This window comes from Schistocerca piceifrons, chromosome 8 (genome assembly GCF_021461385.2).
Source record: "Schistocerca piceifrons isolate TAMUIC-IGC-003096 chromosome 8, iqSchPice1.1, whole genome shotgun sequence".
NCBI classification, from domain to species: Eukaryota; Metazoa; Arthropoda; class Insecta; order Orthoptera; family Acrididae; genus Schistocerca; species Schistocerca piceifrons.
In genome coordinates, this window is record NC_060145.1 from 156,875,963 (window position 1) to 156,896,967 (window position 21,005).

Sequence of the window (21,005 nt, forward strand, 5' to 3'; positions counted from 1 at the left end):
TATTCACAACAATCGGTTTACTTTCAGAGGAAGTGATTGTTGATGTCAGCTGTTATTTATCTTGTAAACTTGCAGTGAGTTAGTGCAGTTCCCTACTGTTCACACCCAGACTTAGAAATGACTAAACGAAAACGTGACTTGTCTATAGAAAGAGTTCTGAATGAAATTTTAGATGAAGATTCTGACTCAGGGCGTGAAAGTGAATATGAGGATGGAAAGTGATGTGGATGTTAGAGAAGATGAAGATAGCACAGCTTCAGGCAGTGACCATAAGGATGTTATTGTGGCCCAGTCTGGATGAAGGTACGTAACCACACAGCCTAGAATTCCTCGGAGGTCTGTTGCTAATATAGTAAGAGAGCAGGCAGGAGTAACTCCAGCTGGTGTTTGCCATTCACCTGGAGAAGCCTTGAAGTTACTTCTTACACCTGACATCATGGAAGTTATAGTAAAACATTCAAATGAAGAGGCAGTTAGGTGAAATGTTACTTTGACTAATGAGAAAGAATTGTATGCTTTTGTAGGAATCCTGATACTTATGGAGGCAAATAAGGACAATTGTACATGATCTTTGGTCAGACCTAGTGCGTCAGCCAATTTGCAAGGGTATTATGGCAAGAGAATGTTTCAAGGAACTTATTGCAATCATAAGGTTTGATGACAAAAGTAGCCGCCAGCTAAGAAGGGAAGAAGACAAGTTCACAGCAATCCGTGATGTTTTCAACAAAGTGAATGATAGGTTTACACTACTGTATAAACCGGGGGTCCACCTCACCATTGATGAGATGCTCAGCTTGTTTTGAGGGCGATACCCCTTCAAAGTATTTGTGATGGATAAACTGGGCAAGTATGGCATCCTTATACGCATGATGTCCAATGCAGTTGACAGATACGTCTAGAATATGGAACCCTATGCAGGTAATGTTCAGAATTTGTCGAAAGAAGAACACCTTTTGCTGCTGGCAGACACTTGTATGAGCACTATGTTTTGTTGCTGTATATGGCGCATTTCCTTTGCAATTAAAGTTTTATTTCAGTTTTTTCTGTCGTTCATGTTTTATTGCTGCAGTATTATTCTGCAGTAGCAGGATACAGTAATATCCTTTGTTAGGGTATTTGTTCTCATGAGTTAAAATTTTGTAATTTTAACTGAGAACAAAAACGATGAAAAATTCCTGGAATTCAAATAAATTCCCAGTTTTCTCCCAGACGAAAAAATTACTGAGTTTTTCCCAGATCACCCGGTTGTCCCGGGTCGTAGACACCCTGGTTAAGCTGTCGTGTGGAGAGGGCAAGAGCGGGACAGCATGGTGATCAGCTGAGGCTGCAAGAGGTCTATGTCAGTCATTAAGGGTCATATGGCACAGTTTTTTCCTGTATCTTATGTCATGCTGATATTGTTCTGGGTTGTGTTAAGTGTTTCCTGCCATGCAAGAGTCATTGTTCTTGTTAAAAGTTGTGAGTTTGCTGGTCTCTTGTATAAGAGAGGGGGCCTGCCGAGCCATGCTTCCTTCTCGTTCCTTCCCATTTGTTAAAATTAGTGTTAAGTATGGGTTGTCATTTGTTTTGTATGCATTTGTTAACCATGCACTTTAAGTGCTACAGAAAAGTCACACTTTACTGAGATATTTGGTTGTGAAGCTTCCGAGTGTTCCAGTACCTTTATTACGCTGACAGTGCTGAGGTTATGTACCATAGTTTGGTACCTGCTGTTGATTCCAGGATGTCACCATTTGATTCTGTGAAGTTTAGTTCATCAGTTGTGCCAATGTATGTAAAGATTGGGATGTGTCTTCAAATTGACTGATATAACTGCAATTTATGTTCTTTCATATAAAATTTTGCATGAATATGATAAAAGAATTTGTTTATCAGCTGTAAAGATCTTTCATGATTCACAGGGAAAAGGTACCACTGATTCCAAAGATGCTGTTATTGAGAATTTAAATATTCATCGTAATATTTTGGGTTTAATATTTGTCATCAGCACTTGTCAACTTTTGTGAATTACTGTGCGTTAATGTTTGTATGTGTGCAAGTTTGTTCGCTTTCTAATACAATGTGCATGAAAGGCTCCCATCATGTATTTTGCTGCCAGCTGCCAGGTCAAAGACTTGTTATATCACAGCCAAATACAGGCTGGGCTGTTATCAACCAGGGTGAATCACAATACCGTATTTACTCAAATCTTAGCTGCACTCGAATCTAAGCCGCACCTGAATAATGAGACTCGAAAACATGGGGAAAAAAATTTCCCGAATCTAAGCCGCACCTGAAATTTGAGACTCGAAATTCAAGGGAAGAGAAAAGTTTTAGCCCGCACCTCCAAATACAAACAAAGTTGGTCGATTGTAATATGAGACACAATTAGGTCGAATGAATGACGATACAGCTACAGTAGTTTGGTTCGAATCGTAAGCTTAGCAGTTAAGCTTTACCAGGTAACCATTGCTATGAGTCAGGCATTCCGTCCATATTTATACCCTTTATACCCTTCCATTTTCACGTGCTTCATCTGGTTTGAATTGATTGCTTCTTTTTCTTTGATCTGGTAAGTGCAGTTCTCTTTATTATAGGTGTTTACGTCACTCTAAGCTGAAAATGCAGTACTGTACTGTCATGCATTGTTTGTCGCATTCTGGTAATGAGTGTTTACGGCCTGTCGACGCTCACGGCATGGCTTGCTTTTGCGCACGCTACCGCCACTTACAATTTAAAAAGAAAGAGTAATCGTCTCATTAGCGAAACAATGGCAAGAGACTGCTATTTGTTGTTACTTACACTGCTGCTTTCTTTGATAATGATCAACAAGAACCAAACAATAGACTGCATATGATAGATGATGTTCTGAATGAGAGTCAAGCGAAAATTTTTCTCCATTTGAAAATCTTTGCAGACACCTCTTTAGTACATTACATTCTGCACAGAAATTACAGTCGTCTTAGATTTAAAAATCTAGTCAATTGCTGTGCTTCATTTCTGACTGTATCACTATCAGGCATAAGAATAATACAAATATAAGCAAGACATGATACGTATATTCTTCAGCGTTTGTTGTTGTCGTCTCACTCTAGTTTGGTAGTTTATTAGGCAGACAGGATTTAAATGAGATAGCAGCAAACACGAAAGAATACATGGCAAAATGTTTATATTCATATTATTCATATGGTGAAGAGAATACTGCATGTGGTTCACAATTCATAAAAATTCCTATTAGCAACCATCTCTTCTCACGGGTAGGAAAGAATTCAGAAAGTAGAGTTGGCCATATTGACAAACATCCCAGTCTTGCCAGTCGGATTTTCGTAGTACATTGAAATGCTGCTACATTCGAAGATGAACAATACGGTATTTGCATTTACTTCGTTGGATAATGTATGAGAATGCACTGGTCAAAACTCGGGGCGGAGAAAAAAGCTCGTCTTCCACCTTTTTTTTTTTTAATTTATTCACTGACGAAGAGGTTTTGGCGCCAGTATTTATCTTTGTAGCTTTGCTTGTGTAGCGCTACACATATTCGACGGCAGAAGTTAGTTCTGGTGGCATCTACCAACATTATTCAGAACATCCGCTTACTTTGCACTCCATTCTAAGCCACAGGCGGTTTTTTGGATCAGCAAAACCGGAAAAAAGTGCAGGTTAGATTCGAGTAAATATGGTAAGTGAAATTCGAATTTTGGTTTCTATTAACAGATGATGAAATGGAATTTGTCGCAAAAACAATTCTCTTAGAACTCATTTCACTGGAATACCCGAGGAAGTGAAATATGTGATTAATTACAAGCTACAAAAAACAACTTTTTTCTGATGGATTTTTATTAATTAAACAGCATTTTCCACAGAACTATTACATTATCCAGATGCTGCCTTTGCAGCTAGTCTCTTATCACGTTCTTCTGCAATACTCAGTTTCACTCCCTTGCCTCTAGGCAATGAGACATATGGCTTGGTTGCCTTTCCAATGATGAATACATTATTCAACCTGAAACAATTAAGTTGGCTGTTACTATGACATATTTGAAAAAATAATTATATTTACACATCACTGTTTTTCACATTTATTCACAAAGATGCAACAGTTTTAGTTTGTTTACGAAAAAATTATATTACATATGTGCGACTATGACATTAGAACATTAAAAGATGTCTTCCCGTTTAATAATTTTACAAATGACTGATACACCCAGCAGAATTACTAAACTCGGAAGGCAGTACCTTTTCTCAGTGATTAACACTTCCTCCTGAAATAAAAGCTGAAGTGCAACTGAATTAATAAATCTAGCTTCAATGGAACAACGTATTCAAGAAAGAGCTTTGGAGCAACACCACCACAAAAAACAAGGCATAGCAGAGAATTTTGGATTAATAGACCACCAGCTGATAGAATACCCTGATTCTCAGAATGAGTTGAAAACTGACCATGTGGGATACTCAACATCACGAGCCACAATTGAATACATGAGAAAAATGGTTTGGTGTGTGTGTGTGTGTGTGTGTGTGTGTGTGTGTGTGTGTGTACCTGTCCTTTTTTCCCCCCTAAGGTAAGTCTTTCTGCTCCCGGAATTGGAATGACTCCTTACCCTCCCCCTTAAAACCCACATCCTTTCGTCTTTTCCTCTCCTTCCCTCTTTCCTGATGAAGCAACCGTTGGTTGCGAAAGCTTGAATTTTGTGTGTATGTTTGTGTGTCTATCAACATGTCAACGCTTTCGTTTGGTAAGTCACATATCCAAAAACAAAGATGATGTGACTTACCAAATGAAAGTGCTGGCAGGTCGATAAACACACAAACACAAACATACACACAAAATTCAAGCTTTCGCAACCAACGGTTGCTTCGTCAGGAAAGAGGGAAGGAGAGGGAAAGACGAAAGGATGTGGGTTTTAAGGGAGAGGGTAAGGAGTCATTCCAATCCCGGGAGCGGAAAGACTTACCTTAGGGGGGAAAAAAGGACAGGTACACACACACACACACACACACACACACACACAAGCAGACATTTGTAAAGGCAAAGAGTTTGGGCAGAGATGTCAGTCGAGGCGGAAGTACAGAGGCAAAGATGTTGAAAGACAGGTGAGGTATGAGCAGCGGCAAATTGAAATTAGCGGAGATTGAGGCCTGGCGGATAACGAGAAGAGAGGATATACTGAAGGGCAAGTTCCCATCTCTGGAGTTCTGACTGGTTGGTGTTAGTGGGAAGTATCCAGATAACCCGGACGGTGTAACACTGTGCCAAGATGTACTGGCCGTGCACCAAGGCATGTTTAGCCACAGGGTGATCCTCGTTACCAACAAACACTGTCTGCCTGTGTCCGTTCACGTGGATGGACAGTTTGTTGCTGGTCATTCCCACATAGAAAGCTTCACAGTGAAGGCAGGTCAGTTGGCTAATCACGTGGGTGCTTTCACACGTGGCTCTGCCTTTGATCGTGTACACCTTCCGGGTTACAGGACTGGAGTAGGTGGTGGTGGGAGGGTGCATGGGACAGGTTTTACACTGGGGGCGGTTACAAGGATAGGAGCCAGAGGGTAGGGAAGGTGGTTTGGGGATTTCATAGGGATGAACTAAGAGTTTACGAAGGTTAGGTGGACGGCGGAAAGACACTCTTGGTGGAGTGGAGAGGATTTCATGAAGGATGGATCTCATTTCAGGGCAGAATTTGAGGAAGTCGTATCCCTGCTGGAGAGCCACATTCAGAGTCTGATCCAGTCCCAGAAGGTATCCTGTCACAAGTGGGGCACTTTTGGGGTTCTTCTGTGGGAGGTTCTGGGTTTGAGGAGATGAGGAAGTGGCTCTGGTTATTTGCTTCTGTACCAGTCGGGAGGGTAGTTGCAGGATGCACACTAAAGAAAAATCATCAATACTTTCAGTAACTGCCTCTTGCCACTCAAGTGATCGCACCTTTAAAACAAGGCATTTCAGAGGTACTATAAAATGCCTGGAAAATTGCAGCAGGTGACAGGAGTGTTATCGGGCACCAAATCTGTAGCCTGAACTACTAGTACTGGTTCATTAGCACAGTAATAAGTAGACAGCTGCTGGAAGGACTTTATTATAGTAGAGTCCTCAAAAAAAGATGCCCAATAGCTGTAGCAGATTTCATGCGGCTGCTTCATACACCTACCTCACGCGGCTGCTTCATGCAATTTTGTATGTGCCTCTACACAACATGTGTAATGGTGTTACAGTTCTAACTCTTTTTCCACCTGCTGCTGTCTGCACTTCATAGGTGGTAGTTGCAGCACTGTTAGCAGTTATCAGAGGTCTTTTGCACACTACTATAGTTGTGTGCATGCATACAGGGCAATTCCTCTTACCGTTCCCTCATTCCTCTCAGCGGGCATCAATGCAACCATAGTAAATATTGGTCATTTATATGCTGCACACAACTCAATACTTCAAATGCAACTCTCAGTAGCATTGCAAAATTTTGGAAGTTTCACTGTATCTAACTGTCAGTTATTCTGACAGTTCAGGTACGGAGGTTTTTCTGATCATTAGCTGTAACTCTACCAGGAAATAATTTAGCCCTGCCCTTTTAAAGGATTCACTTACACTATTCTGTTCCACTACATTCCCTCCACATAAAATAACATGAATGAAATTCTTATTACTGGTCTTACTTTGTTTCTGATACAAACTTAATGCAGTGTCCCAACAAATAACTTGTGTAAAATACTTTGCGTTGCTTGTTAGCAATCTTAAACCTTGTCTGAACTAAGTATCATATAAGGTGTGGTCCCATACAATGGATGTTTTCTTTTTGATTCACCTCAGTCCAATTATAAACAGAACTAGTTATGTTTCAAGTCCAAACTTACTGCTAATTGAGTTTTCAGACATACTATTTTCAAACATGAAAACACAGCTAACCCTTTCACTGCTATGCCCACACACACACACACACACACACACACACACACACACACACACACACACACACACACACGGGTTCACTGTTTAATTTCGTATGTCACGCTCGTTTTAAATCTGTTTCTTATATTGCTTTATCTTGTTAAGTACTGTTCTGCTAGGTCTGTTTACTTCACTTTAAGCTTAAAAATTGTACTGCGTCATTCATGTTGCTTTTTCCAACAGGGCATAAATAGTTTAGTCTACACTTCAGCCACAACATCTGTAATACTACGATTGTGATTGGGCAGGTGTGCCTCTTGCCTGATATTTCCATCTCGGCCTTTCCCACCTGCGGAAATTCTAATTCTGAATCAGCAGATAAACTTCTTCAGGTCTCCATATTATAATCCTTTTTATAATACATTCATTTAAAAACTTTTCCACCAAAGAATACATGTCACAGAAGTTACTCTTACCTGTTCTACATTTAAATAGTCAGATTTGCCTGCCTTCTGTTTATACTGTAGCACTGTTATGAGCCTCGCAGCCTTCAAAATTCAGCAACAAGGCACTTTACAGTGCATTTACCCACTCAGTAATCCCACCAACTATACAAACTACCATTGTAACTTATCATCCTTATATCAATCAAGAAATTTAAATAGCAACCTCCTGCAAAAAAAACTTCAACAAGAACAATTTAGCCAAATAGAAATAGCGAACAGGTTGAGTATTGAGTATAGTAAGTTCAACTGATGACAACATCCTTTAGAGAAAAGAAAAGCTTACCCAATAAATTGCCTACAAACAAGGTAAGTAGAGTGAGACTGATGCTTAGATCACTACATGAAAGAAAAAGACTTATTGTCATTTAGTCGTAGTTTGATAGATGTAACTAAAAAAGTGCAAGCGCACTGTGTGTGTGTGTGTGTGTGTGTGTGTGTGTGTGTGTGTGTGTGTAGAGCATTTTTAGAACAATGGGCATCACAAAACTGGAGGCAGCAAATTCTATCAAGCTGTGTAGTTAATTCCCATCTGGAAATACAGTACAACTTGCTTAAATTGTCATGTGTATGATTCGGAAATCTGCCCAAACCGTACGAGTATTTCAGTCACGACACATTCAGTGCACTTTTATATGCTGATGTTTTGTATGAAGTGGAACGTGCCTAATGTGGAAAATACTTAATAATTCACTGTATAATGTGGAAAAGAGCCTACGCGGTTCTACTGTATTAGAGTTCGTGAGTTATTCATTACTCTACAAGGACGTTATTTCTAACCTCTTAAGCAGCACAAAACCATGGAAAGAGGTCCAGTGCAGCACAGAGCTGCTAGTGGGGACCTAAAACCATGCCACTCTGTACAACAATGGATAAGTTGCCCTCAGTGTCAGTACAGTACAGCACAGGAATCTGTTCGTTCATCACACTCTATCGGCTTTTTCGTTTTCCTCATGATTGACGCACACCGGCACATACAGGAACATTGCTGCAATGTGCGCAGTGAAAGAGGTGGGTATTGTTCCGTTAAACAATGGATTTACCTGGCAAGGTCATTATTTTCTGCCAGTTCCAGTTGACTAGTAGCACTTCAAGAGATACAGTAACATGATGTTGAACAAACGGTGTATGTCGTTAAATGTTAACGAAAAGATTAATGCATTCAAGGCAACTAAGAAAGAAACTCCACACGAAATTAAGTTACGTTTCAACTGCAGTAAAACAAATTTATGAGACTTTAAGAAACAAGGATAAGATTTGGGATGAATGGACAAAATGGGCAGACGGAAAGAAAGGCGTGGAAGACCGGAAATGAAGAAATTAACAAAATACTGTGGGAGCATACTATCTGAAAGAGTGCAGACCAGCTAGTACTTAAGAGGTCATAGTGGTGATTATCAGTACCAAGTGGTCACACACAGCAGACAGGATCTGGAATGACTAGACAATGCATGCCTGTTCTGCCAGTTACTACTGGGGTCCTTTTCATTTATGTTAAAAATTTGTGCACACAATAATATACATACTTAAGTGTAGGGAACAAGTATTTACATTATTACACAGATACACCATCTCTGTGTCTATTTACATGCCTTTTGCGGTCCTACAGAGAAACTGTAGATCTTTACTAAATTTATGTAGGTTACAAGAGTATTTTACAGTACACTATTTATTAGTCCTGTAGTGTGATGTCTCACACCTCTACCAGAGTCCTCAGGAAACATAATGACAATGTTATTGCTGCAATTTACAGCATTGCATTTAACTTTTTGTAGGAACCATGTTATACACCAATATAAAGAATATTATTTACATTCATTGTACACTGCATTTGACATTGTAATACACTAATATAAACAATAAACAATGCTATCCACATTCATTGGTCGCTGTATTTGGCAGTGTAACTTACTGGCTGCTATTGCAGTGTATAACAAAAATGAGTAGGCCGTACTGTGTATTAGGCTGTGGTACTAAAGATTAATGCTCCCCATCCCCAAGCATTCACTTAAATACTTAACATACAATTTGAAAACAGAGGTGTAATAAAACTGAAATGACATGTCAATGGTATTCAGTCAACAAACCGTAACCCAATTCTTAAAATGACCTACTGTGCAACTACTGTAACAAGCAATATTACAATCCCCAGCATACCACTTCTTTTGCAGCTACATCAAATAAAGTGACAGTCCTAACCACATAAAATAACTATTTAACAGCAGAAGTCTGTACATACTAACCTTGTAGCGAAAGTGTGACCATTGGCGTCCTTTATATGCACAATGTCAAAGGATCCTGGATGTCGTTCCCTGTTCACAACAGTCCCAACTCGACCCAAGTTACGGCCTCCAGTGATCATGCACAGATTTCCTGTGTGGCAGGAAATACTTATCTTAAAATAACTGCCACAAGGGTTATTTGAACATTAACTGAGCTTCACAAAGATATTATAAAGGTGTGACACACACACACACACACCTTTCTAAGCATAACTAAGTTTACATGAACATCAGAAGAAAAGTATTCATTTTAAGAACATGAAATAATTAATCAGAAATAATGAGGAAAAAATGTGAACATAAATATAACGGGCACGACATTTCTTCTCACTGAAGGATATAAGACATTGGGCTAGAAATGCATGCTGAATAACGAAGTGTTGGCCAATAAAGTGTTTCAAAAGGAACATAGGTATTACAAAGCACCATGGCTTGGTTATAGTAGAAACAAATACATTGTCTATTTTATATTCATGGCCACTAGATTCTGTTTTCTTGTTTGCTCTGTTACTGCCATGTTGAAAAATGACAACTCCACAGGAGAAATAATTGTTTTCACAAGATTGCAAAATATAATTGCCTCACTGATGTGCAAAGATGTTCTGGGCTGAGGTAGCAAACCAATCCTCCAAATAGATGGAACATTGACAATTTGTAGACACAGGAAGTGTATGTAAGGAAAAGCATACTGGACACCCTCGTGTTTCCAACAAGTGTTATGTGAATTCAAACCATATTTCAACAAAGTCCTACAAAATCAATATGTGCCAGTTGGGAGTTAAAACCCTCAGCAATAATAATTTAACTTGTTTTAAGATGTCAGCTGGTTACATGGCCATGAAAGTTTTAGCCGTCACAGGCCTTACATCATGACAACAAATGTAAACATGCAGCATTTTCTAGAATACTATTGGGGTTGGGGTTGGGTTGTTTGGGGAAGACCGGACAGTGAGGCCATTGGTCTCATCAGATTAGGGAAGGACGGGGAAGGAAGTCGGCTGTGGCCTTTCAAAGGAACCATCCCAGCATTTGCCTGGAACAATTTAGGGAAATCACGGAAGACCTAAATCAGGATGGCCAGACGTGGGAGTGAACTAGAATGCTACTGACAATTATTTTTGCACAACACATGTTCAGTGCTGAGGCGACTTTCCACCTTAAGTAGAAAGTGGGAAGCAGGCAATTTTGAATTTGGGACCAACAAAACACACATGCACACTGAACACGTCCAAGATTCCCCCAAGTTGTGTGTTCTGTGAAATATCCCACTCATCTGTTTATGGACCATTTATCTTTTATGGAAACAGCAGTATCTTTCTATGTCACACAACTGGTTTTTCCGAGGTTGAGCGAAGACGACATTTAACAAAATTGAGCACCCACAACCCCTCACTGCAGTCACTAAGTGCATAAATATCTGAATGAAACTAACAAGCCGCTGCAATTGTTGTCAAATAGCCTGCAGCTTAGCACTAATCAGCTGGCCTCCACAGTCACCGGATATGTCATCCTGTGACTTCTTCTGCAGGATTTCATTAAGGACAATGTTTATGCAGCAATACCACCATGGTAGCTAGAAGAGTTGAACTTGATCCATACTGCCATAACATCAGTGATGATGGACATGCTTACCAGAGTATGGGGAGGAATTCTAGTGCCTGTGCGATATTAATTGTGGCACAGGTGGAAAACATAATTAACATCTTTAGGCTTCAGAGATTCGCAAAGGCATGCCCTATGTTTCATAGGTTTATGTCTTACAGGTTAATAAATATATGCCTTTGAAATACATGTATTTTGGAAATCCGCTGTCTATTGGTAAATGTGACCACAGACTACCAGTTTTACCCCCCCCCCCCCCCCGCCCACACACACACACACACACACACACACACACCACGAAGTTACTAATTTACTTTGTCGTTTTCTGATGAAGCAAATTATTAATAACCAGACAGATTGTGTAACTTCATTGCTACCAAATCCTGGTCTAGTATCTAAGTTGCACTAGCAGGTCATGCCATCACAATGTTCAAAAATCTGAACTTCAGTCTTGCCAATGTGAACAGTAAATACCTCTTTCACCCACCAACTGACTGATATTAGTGGTCTACACATGAACCATGGACTTTGCCATTGGTGGGGAAGCTTGCGTGCCTCAGCAACACAGATGGCCATATCGTAGGTGCAACCACAACGGAGGGGTATTTGTTGAGAGGCCAGATAAACGTGTGGTTCCTGAAGAGGGGCAGCAGCCTTTTCAGTAGTTGCAGGGGCAACAGTCTGGATGATTGACTGATCTGGCCTTTTAACACTAACCAAAATGGCCTTGCTGTGCTGGTACTGTTAACAGCTGAAAGCAATGGGAAACTACAGCCGTAATTTTTCCTGAGGGCATGCAGCTTTACTGTATGGTTAAATGATGAGCATGGAGAGCTGCAACAAACCAGTCTCAGGACTGAAGACCACAACATCCACAACAACAACAACAACACACAGAAATATTAAAAGGTTTACAGTGCCACTGTGGAGGCTTATGACAAAAAGTTGGCAACTGTCGCATTAAAACGGCATCTTCCAAACATGTAATAGAGAATGTGTGTAATCTTTGCACATGTTATTAGTTTTATGCCACACTGGTGCTGCTACTACATGGTTAAGGTTCTATACAAGTATCCGATTATATCATGGGGTTCACTTTGGTACACATCCTATCCAACTGTCTTTCCTTTGCATTAGTCATAACTATGTCTTCAACTCCATTTTTCTGATCCATTTCAGGTCTTTCCTAGAAATTACTAATATTTATCCAATTCACTAATTTCCTGTTTTCTAATAAATCATTTTATGCTTAGTTTCAAACCTGCTCTATTGAATTACACCAACTGAAGTTCAGTGTACAAATAAAAGCAAACGGTAAATTGTTAACATACAAGGAGGGTTCTGGTACATTCCATTGACCAGTATTCCTTTCAGTTTAGGAGCTATGAACACTCCTCTAGCAATCAGAAAAATTGTGGTTCTCAAGGTTTGTTAGCACAGGCTGTTTAAACTGCACAACAGTTCTCAACATGTACAAAACCCAGTCAATGTGAAATTAATAGCCGGCCGATGTGGCCGAGCGGTTCTAGGCGCTACAGTCTGGAACCGCACGACTGCTACGGTCGCAGGTTCGAATCCTGCCTCGGGCATGGATGTGTGTGATGTCCTTAGGTTAGTTAGGTTTAAGTAGTTCTAAGTTCTAGGGGACTGATGACCACAGATGTTAAGTCCCACAGTGCTCACAAGGGAACCGCCCCATCGCACCCCCCTCAGATTTAGTTATACGTTGGCACAGTGGATAGGCCTTGAGAAACTGAACACAGATCAATCGAGAAAACAGGAAGAAGTTGTGTGGAACTATGAAAAAATTAGCAAAATATACAAATTGAGTAGTCCATGTGCAAGATAGGCAACATCAAGGACAATATTATTCCACGTGCACAGTGGTCCCGTGGTTAGCGTGAGCAACTGTGGAACGAGAGGTCCTTGGTTCAAGTCTTCCCTCAAGTGAAAACTTTCATTTTTTATTTTCAGTTTATGTGACAAACTTATGTTTTCATCATTTTTTTGGGAATGATTATCACATCCACAAGAAAACCTAAATCAGGCAAGGCAGAAGAATCTTTATACCCATTCGCCAAGTGTACAAGTTAGGTGGGTCGACAACATATTCCTGTCATGTGACGCACATGCCGCCACCAGTGTCGTATAGAATATATCAGACGTGTTTTCCCGTGGAGGAATCGGTTGACCTATGACCTTGCGATCAAATGTTTTAGGTTCCCATTGGAGACGCACGTCCTTTCGTCTACTAATCGCACGGTTTTGCGGTGCGGTCGCAAAACAGACACTAAACTTATTGCAGTGGACAGAGATGTCAATGAACGAACCGACAGATCTTAACTTTGCGAAAATAAAGAAAGTAAACTTTCAGTTAAGGGAAGACTTGAACCAAGGACCTCTCGTTCTGTAGCTACTCACGCTAACCACGGCGCTCCTGAGCTCACTTTTACCTTTATGTTGCCTTTCTTGCACATGGACTACTCAGTTTGTATATTTTACTAATTTTTTTCACGGTTCCACACAACTTCTTCCTGTTTTCTCGATTGATCTGTTTTCAGTTTTTCAAGGCCTATCCACTGAGCCAACTTATAACTAAATCTGAGGGGGGGGGGGGGGGGGGGGGGGTGCGATGGGGAGGTTCCCTTGTCAGAGCCATTTGAACCATTTGGAATTCATACTTTTCAATCTTTTCTTTAGTTTTGTTTGTGACCTGAAAATGGGCCACTGTGCTACTTGTGAACCCAGACTGTTTGTTTGCTATATTAAAATCCAATGTTTTGTTTCTTAGTGGGTGGTGATATCTTTTGTGAATACTTTTACATTAAAAAGGAAGCAGACATTTTTCTTGCGAAGTAGGAAAATTTCAGAATTTTTGCAGAATGAGAGGTCAATTGCACCGACGAATCTGAGGACTGAAGCTTTTGCCATATTTACTTGCACTTATTTCTTCACATACAGAAAAATTATCCGTGTACTGAATCTGAGCCAGGCACTTTCATCATGGTGTATATTGAAAAACTCTGAAGATTAAACTCTGTAACAAGTCATTACCTGTCACTATTCCGACGAATATTGCTAATCACTGAAGTTACCAAACAATACTGAGTTATATTACTACGATTAATTCTCACCTGAGTCAAATTTTATGAAGTCCATTATTTTTCCTGAAGCAATATCCAGCTGAACTGTGTCATTAACTTTTATAACAGGGTCTGGGTACCTGATGGTACGTCCATCATGGGTCACCAAGAATGGGATACCTTTAGGACCAGTCTGCACCCTCTTCACTTTGCACAATTTATACTGAAAATGAAAATGACATTTAGCAAAAATAATTACTGAAATATTACAAATTTAAGTTCTACTTTTTCTCAGATGAGTAAGTGCACTTTCACAAAAGTTCAAAGCGGTGCCTGTAGTATCCTCATTGATATAACAGGATGGATTAAATGAGCTCATTTTGAGTAGCAGAATCTAAACTGCATACCCATAAGCTTTTGAATTTTTTTTTTTTTTTTTTTTGCACTGCAGGTAGTAAGTTTTACAACAGAAAATTACACTCATTTACTTTTCCTAATTTATTGAACAGTTTATGGCATGTTCTGAAGCAACTAATCACTGAGTAAACTATGTTTCATGCAATAAGGATATTAAATGGCACCCACTCAACCTCAGAACAGCTCTTTAAATGGTTGAACAGCCTCATGATAGATTTACTCCCTTATTAACTTTATTCACAACATCTAATGGAATACTGTCCATCCCCAAGTCCGTATGTGACACAAAAAATAGTAAGGTATTTAGCCATAAAAAACTGACCACTTGCCTAGTGATGAGTTCATTATCTGGAGTTCAGTTCCTAGAGATTTTGTGAAATTTCAAGAATTTTCATCCTGAAGATCTCTGTACCAATAATCCGCCATTTACAATGCCAACAAAGCACACTGAGCACATTTGGTAAGCAGTGAACATGTGTACCTCTTCCCCTGTCAAATTTTTATATGACTGGATTAGAGTCACATGCATAACTTGTTGAAATGATTGGATAGTTAAGGACAATAACTTTCTTCAAAACACATCTAATACAATGTGTACTCCTGACATGCTATATACTACTGCACAGAACATTTAAAACTGGTTTCTTCCTTTCTCTTCTCATACCAGCAGTTTTAATCAGGCAATGAACCTGTCATCTTTTCTTGTACAAATATATTTTTTGAACTATGTGCCTAGAATGAATGGCCAGTCTTAATGGTGCCCACCTATCACCCATCCCTCAAATGAGAGGTTAAACGAAGAAAAGAGGTGTATATCATTTCAGTGATGTCATTAGAGATACAAAATTAGTCTTAAGAATCACATTTAAAATTCTGATTGAGTATTTCTTTCAACCTCTTACTTCAATGCACCACTGCACTTCAAACCTGCACACAATGCATTAAATATTCTTTTATCCTGGGATAATATTTTTAATGTGCTGGAGGATAAAGTGACACTGTTACACTACTTGGTAACTTTCAATGGTAGTTCATTAGGGTAACAGAATCTTAAAATATACTTAGAAACTGGTCAAACAACTGAACTCAATTCTGTTAATAACGTACCTTTGCCTCCTCAGGTGTTATTCTGTGAATTGTGAAACGGCCCTTTACATCATAAATTAGACGGAAAAACTCTCCAGTCTTTTCAATTGTCACCACATCTGAAAACGTTTGAAATCCATGTAAATATAAGTTTATTCAACAATTATTAGCAGTTAAGGCATTATCTCCAGTTAATAACACTGTCGAAGTTGCTACATTATAACTGTCTTTTTAAAGCACTGGTGATAAAGCTAATCAACAATGTGAAGGTAATTCTTAAATACAGGGTGAGCACAAAGTCTTGCCCTGATTATAACAATTTATTACAGAATAACCATTTGACATAATATTTTACATTTGATGCTGCTTTATACGTAGTGTTACTAATTTTTTAAGACCACTTACATTAGTAACCCTCAATGAGTGCTCCCTTGGTAGCTCAGAGGATCTATTCCAGTTCACGCCAGGTGTTTTGTAACGTGTTCTGTCAAAGTACCCACAGCAGCTTGTATCCTAGCCCTCAGTTTGTCAACATCAGCAACTGGTGTGACAAAGACTTTGTCCCTGATATAGCCCCAGAAGGGGCATAATGTCTGGAGACCGGGCTACCCAGGGTGTTGGAGCATTTCTTCCAATCCACCGATGCAGAAATGTTTCAACCAGGAAATCACGCACTATCAAAGCCCAGTGTGTGTGTGTGTGTGTGTGTGTGTGTGTGTGTGTGTGTGTGTGTGTGTGTGTGTGTGGGGGGGGGGGGGGGGAGATAAAGTGACACTGTTACACTAATTGGTAATTTTCAATGGTAGTTCATTAGGGTAACAGAATCTTAAAATATACTGTAGAAACTGGCCAAACAACTGAACTCAATTCTGTTAATAACGTACCTTTGCCTCCTCAGGTGTCGCAATTGATGGAAAATTATCCATGGTCGATATTCTTCTAACTGTGGGCCAATGAACTGTCGCAAAATGTCTAAGTAAATGTTAGCGGTAATGAATTTTTCCGCAAAGAAAAACGGACCAAAAACCTTGCTGTGCATGTGGCTGCACCAAACATTCACTTTTTCGCTGTCTCGCTGTAAGTGTACAGTAGACGTGGAGACTGAACCCTATATATGGACATTACACCTATTTACCATTCCACTGACACAAAAGGTGGACTCATCGGTAAAGCATATGCAATTTAAATAATCGTTAATGCTATCAATCCTGTTGAGAATCTCAGTCACAAATTCAGCATGTGACGGCAAATCATTCAGTTGCAAGCCCTGCACGATTTGCACTTTGTAAGCACGCAACCTAAGACTTTCATGAAGAATCTTCACCACACTTGCTTGCGGTATTTGAAGTTCACGAGTTTATTTAGACTGACTCCATTGAAATGATTACAGAACAAGATTAACAGTTGCATCACTCACACGAGGCCTGCCACTTAGAGGGCAACAAATCCACGCCATCGTCTTCGCTGTCTAACGTAGACTAATCTGACTACGCAAGATTTATGACAAATGGTTCCATAATCAAGTCCCTGCCAATTTCCCTGTTGTAACCTACACATTGCAGCTTTTCTGTGTGTCTTAAGCAAGCTGCCCATGCAGATGTTGAGATGTTGTCTATTGCATCATGCGCAAGTCTCTCACATCTGCAATTTTGTATTTATTATTCTTTTCCGCAATATATGCTTTGAACCGAGCCCATACCAACTTAACTGGGTTGTAATAGCAATGGTCTGGGAGTAATCTAATGATACAGTGTCCATACCACTTTGCAATTTTATCTACCTCAAACTATGTCTGCAGGCTTGCATTGTTAAGAACCAGAAATTCTGCTCAGGCATGTGACAAGTTACAAAGTATTCCATTAGATGACAACCATGCAACAATGTCTGTCTTTTTGGAGTGCATATTTGGAGGTTTGTTCACTTTCACCAAGTGGTTGCTCGCATTGTCCACAACTATAACTGGAGACACAGGAATATGCGGCAACAACTGTTGAGTAAACCACCTTTTGAAGACGCTGTACGGCATTTCAGAGCGGTAATCTTCAGAAGTCTTAGCCTTTAAGACCTTAACAATCAGATTATCCTGGGGAATAAAGCCAGTATCTGCTGATCCGACATGAAGAACTATAATTCTATTACCCTTACCAACAGGAACTTTTACCCCACCATAGCCATCACTCATTTTCCAGCACATAGCCCTGGTGTGGTTCTGATTAACGAAAGTTTTATCTCAGTAATAAATTTGTGATTTGCCACCTTCTCTGATCTCCTGCATTGTTCTAAAAAACACAGTCCCTGCAGCAACAATATCATTTCGTTTCATTAATGATTTCCTACCATCATTGTTTTCTGATACCTGAACCCCCATGTCTTTCAGAATCCTCAACATGGTCCATTTCCTTTTGTTAAAATTTTCAGCTTCTTTCGTATGCGGAACTAGTTTCTCTGCTGTTGGATACTCGTCTTAGCATACATGCAGAACACCATGTGCCACGAAACATTTTTCGCAAAATCGTCTAGCTCACCCACTTCTTTTCTGCAGTTGTGTTGCTTCCCTGGTGATTTGAAAACAGCTGAGCCGCAGGCATGCACAGACGTCTCAGCTTCGCTGGACATTCCCTGGACATTCCCTGAACATTCCTCAAACCAACACCACAGGTCTCAGCTGTCTGCTCCTGGAATTTGGCAACGGCACGACCCATGCCCTGCGCCAGTGTGGATTCAGTGGAAGACTGTCTCAAAGTATCGCTACATAGGGAACACTATTTTTCTTGCTTGTTTGTGCAGCACTTGGCATGATTGCTTACCATCACTCATAATGAACAATATGAAGGCAGTCACCACTCAGCACGCAACACTGACTGCAATGAACAGAACTTCCGAGCACAGCATGACCCACATGCAACGAAGACAAGAATGTCATTGGTGCATGATTGGCCGAGTGTCACATGGTACAACGGTTTTTGCGCATCTGACCCTGACCTGCCTCTAGGTGCTCTCCGCTCAATCTCATGGAACGTGCTTCGCATCGTGATTTGCATAATTAACTATATAAAACAAATGTCTCCACTCAGCTTAAAGTTATTTTAGGTGAAGGCATTTTGTGCTTCACCCCATAAATGTAAAAGAACACACTTTAAAGAGCTTTTTAAGAACAATATAAAATTAAAATATTAATCCAGGGAAGCAGAAAATACTCCCATCCGATTGCACCTACAAGATCTTTTTCCACAGTGAAATTTGGAATGGGATCATATTTACACTTTTTGTCAATTGCAGGCAGGAGGCAGTTTTTAATTTAAAGAACTCTGCTACATACTACATAATTGTAGTCTTTCTGGGATTCTCAGTGAAATTTATGATTTACAAGTTTCTGCATTTGCAGTGAGATCACTTCAATAACTTCCCAAGCTGTCTTGTCAGGCACACTCATTTCTTGCTGTTACAACTAACCAAACACTGATCACCGTGACTTCTCCCTCAATATTTTTCTTGGTGTTGCCCAACAATAAAAGTTTGCAGAAATTCAAATGCATTATTGTTCAACAGCATTGGAAAACTTTGGTGACAATTTACAGTTCTCTATTTGATTGGAGACTGAATAGTGAGTAAGGATATTTGCACTTGACATTTGATCAGCATAACTAGGGAAGTTGTTGAAATTATGTACAGAGAAAGTGACAACTTGTGATATACCTAAAAACCACAACCATATCACAATGAGCACAATTACAACATATACAATGAATCTCCTCAGTCACAGTTTTGTTGCCAAGTGATTTTGGAACAGGAAAGATTATCACATACACTCCTTCCAACATAGGGAAATACAGAAGCGTCCGATCCCACCCGTCTGCTTTGACCCATGACGTCACAAATATGGCGGAAACAAAAACACACACACACACACACACACACACACACACACACTTTCCACAAGACGCCTAATGACACTAACGGGACAAGCGCGGGAAATGGGGTGTTTTGGGTGGGGGGCAAACTAAATATAAACAAATTTAGACGCCTTGCGTAGCTACAACGTGTAAGTGAAGACAGCCATGCATGAATACCCACCCACCTCCCCAGGGGTCCCCCTGCAACCCATAGAAGATAAAGATGCTTCAGTAGCTGATTAGTGTTTTTTGTCTTTAAAAAAAAAAAAATCTCATGGGACAGAATGAACAGATCAGAAAGATAAATATAATAAACTAAAACAGAAATTCGAGGAAACAGATAATTAAAATAAGTAATAAGTGTTTTTAAATTTAAAAAAATCTCACGAGATAGAACGAACAGATCAGAAAAGTAAATAAAATAAGATAAAACAGAACTGGAGACAGCCACACTCAAACCAAACTCCGCGCCGTCATGACGTCACACACGACAACACCCTTACGTCACGGGTCAAAGCCGACGCATGGGATCGGACGCTTCTGTCTACCCCAACATAGCATGTTACATATGAAGAACTATCAAACTGACAGTCACAGGAAACCAATAAATCTTTACAACCTTTGTATTCATAAATGATTAAAAATCACTGAAAATTCAACTGCAGAAGACACTGAAGTTTCCTTAAACTATGAAGAAAACTGCTTGACAAATTAATTTTTGTTTTCATCCCTGGGTAATACTGACATGATACAATCACCAAATCAGTGACCAATGGGAGAAATTTTTATATTGGCCATGTTTTGACTGCCATCTGACATTAAAATTCAAATGCAGCTTCGACCAGGCCTATTGCAACACTTTTTTGCTAACTTGTAACAAGACTTATTTCAACACAGCATACCACACTAAGGCCAGGGGATCTCAAATTGCCAACCAATGGAGTCCATTTTTGACTTCAAAGAAGGCCCAATTTTTGCCCATTTCTGAGAAAACATCAGCTGATGTTCATCATACCCAATTAAATAGGAACTTTTACTCCTAAAAATCAAGCCCCGTTCGAGGAAAGTACTAACAGCCAATGGCTGGGAAGCCGAAAACCTATGCAATTACTACATGCATTCTGTAGGTTTCTTCATATGCTGGCAAAAATAAATTTAGTAATCTATGGCTAAACATTTATGAAAGTGCAAGTTTGTTCTATTTTCAGTACTTACAGTGCACTGCCTTGTGGTATATGCATCAAACCTGTTCCTACAATGTAAATTATCAAGCTATCAAGCAG

At 39.7% G+C, this 21,005-nt stretch overlaps 1 protein-coding gene and 1 non-coding gene across 2 annotated transcripts in view; both read right to left on the reverse strand.

Annotated features, from left to right (window-relative positions):
* Positions 1 to 3,801: 3,801 nt before the first annotated feature.
* LOC124711956 (40S ribosomal protein S4) overlaps positions 3,802 to 21,005 on the reverse strand; it is a 32,820-nt gene continuing 15,616 nt past the window's right edge. Inside the window, exons 3-6 of the mRNA XM_047242226.1 lie at positions 15,851 to 15,948; positions 14,378 to 14,549; positions 9,603 to 9,732; positions 3,802 to 3,982 (exon numbers count right to left, since the gene is read on the reverse strand). Coding sequence (XP_047098182.1) covers positions 3,853 to 3,982; positions 9,603 to 9,732; positions 14,378 to 14,549; positions 15,851 to 15,948 — 530 coding nt within the window. The 3' untranslated portion in view covers positions 3,802 to 3,852. The remainder of the gene's footprint in view (positions 3,983 to 9,602; positions 9,733 to 14,377; positions 14,550 to 15,850; positions 15,949 to 21,005) is intronic.
* Positions 20,439 to 20,574, reverse strand: LOC124712812. The gene has a single exon (XR_007005627.1). It is a non-coding gene; the product is annotated as a small nucleolar RNA SNORA16B/SNORA16A family (small nucleolar RNA).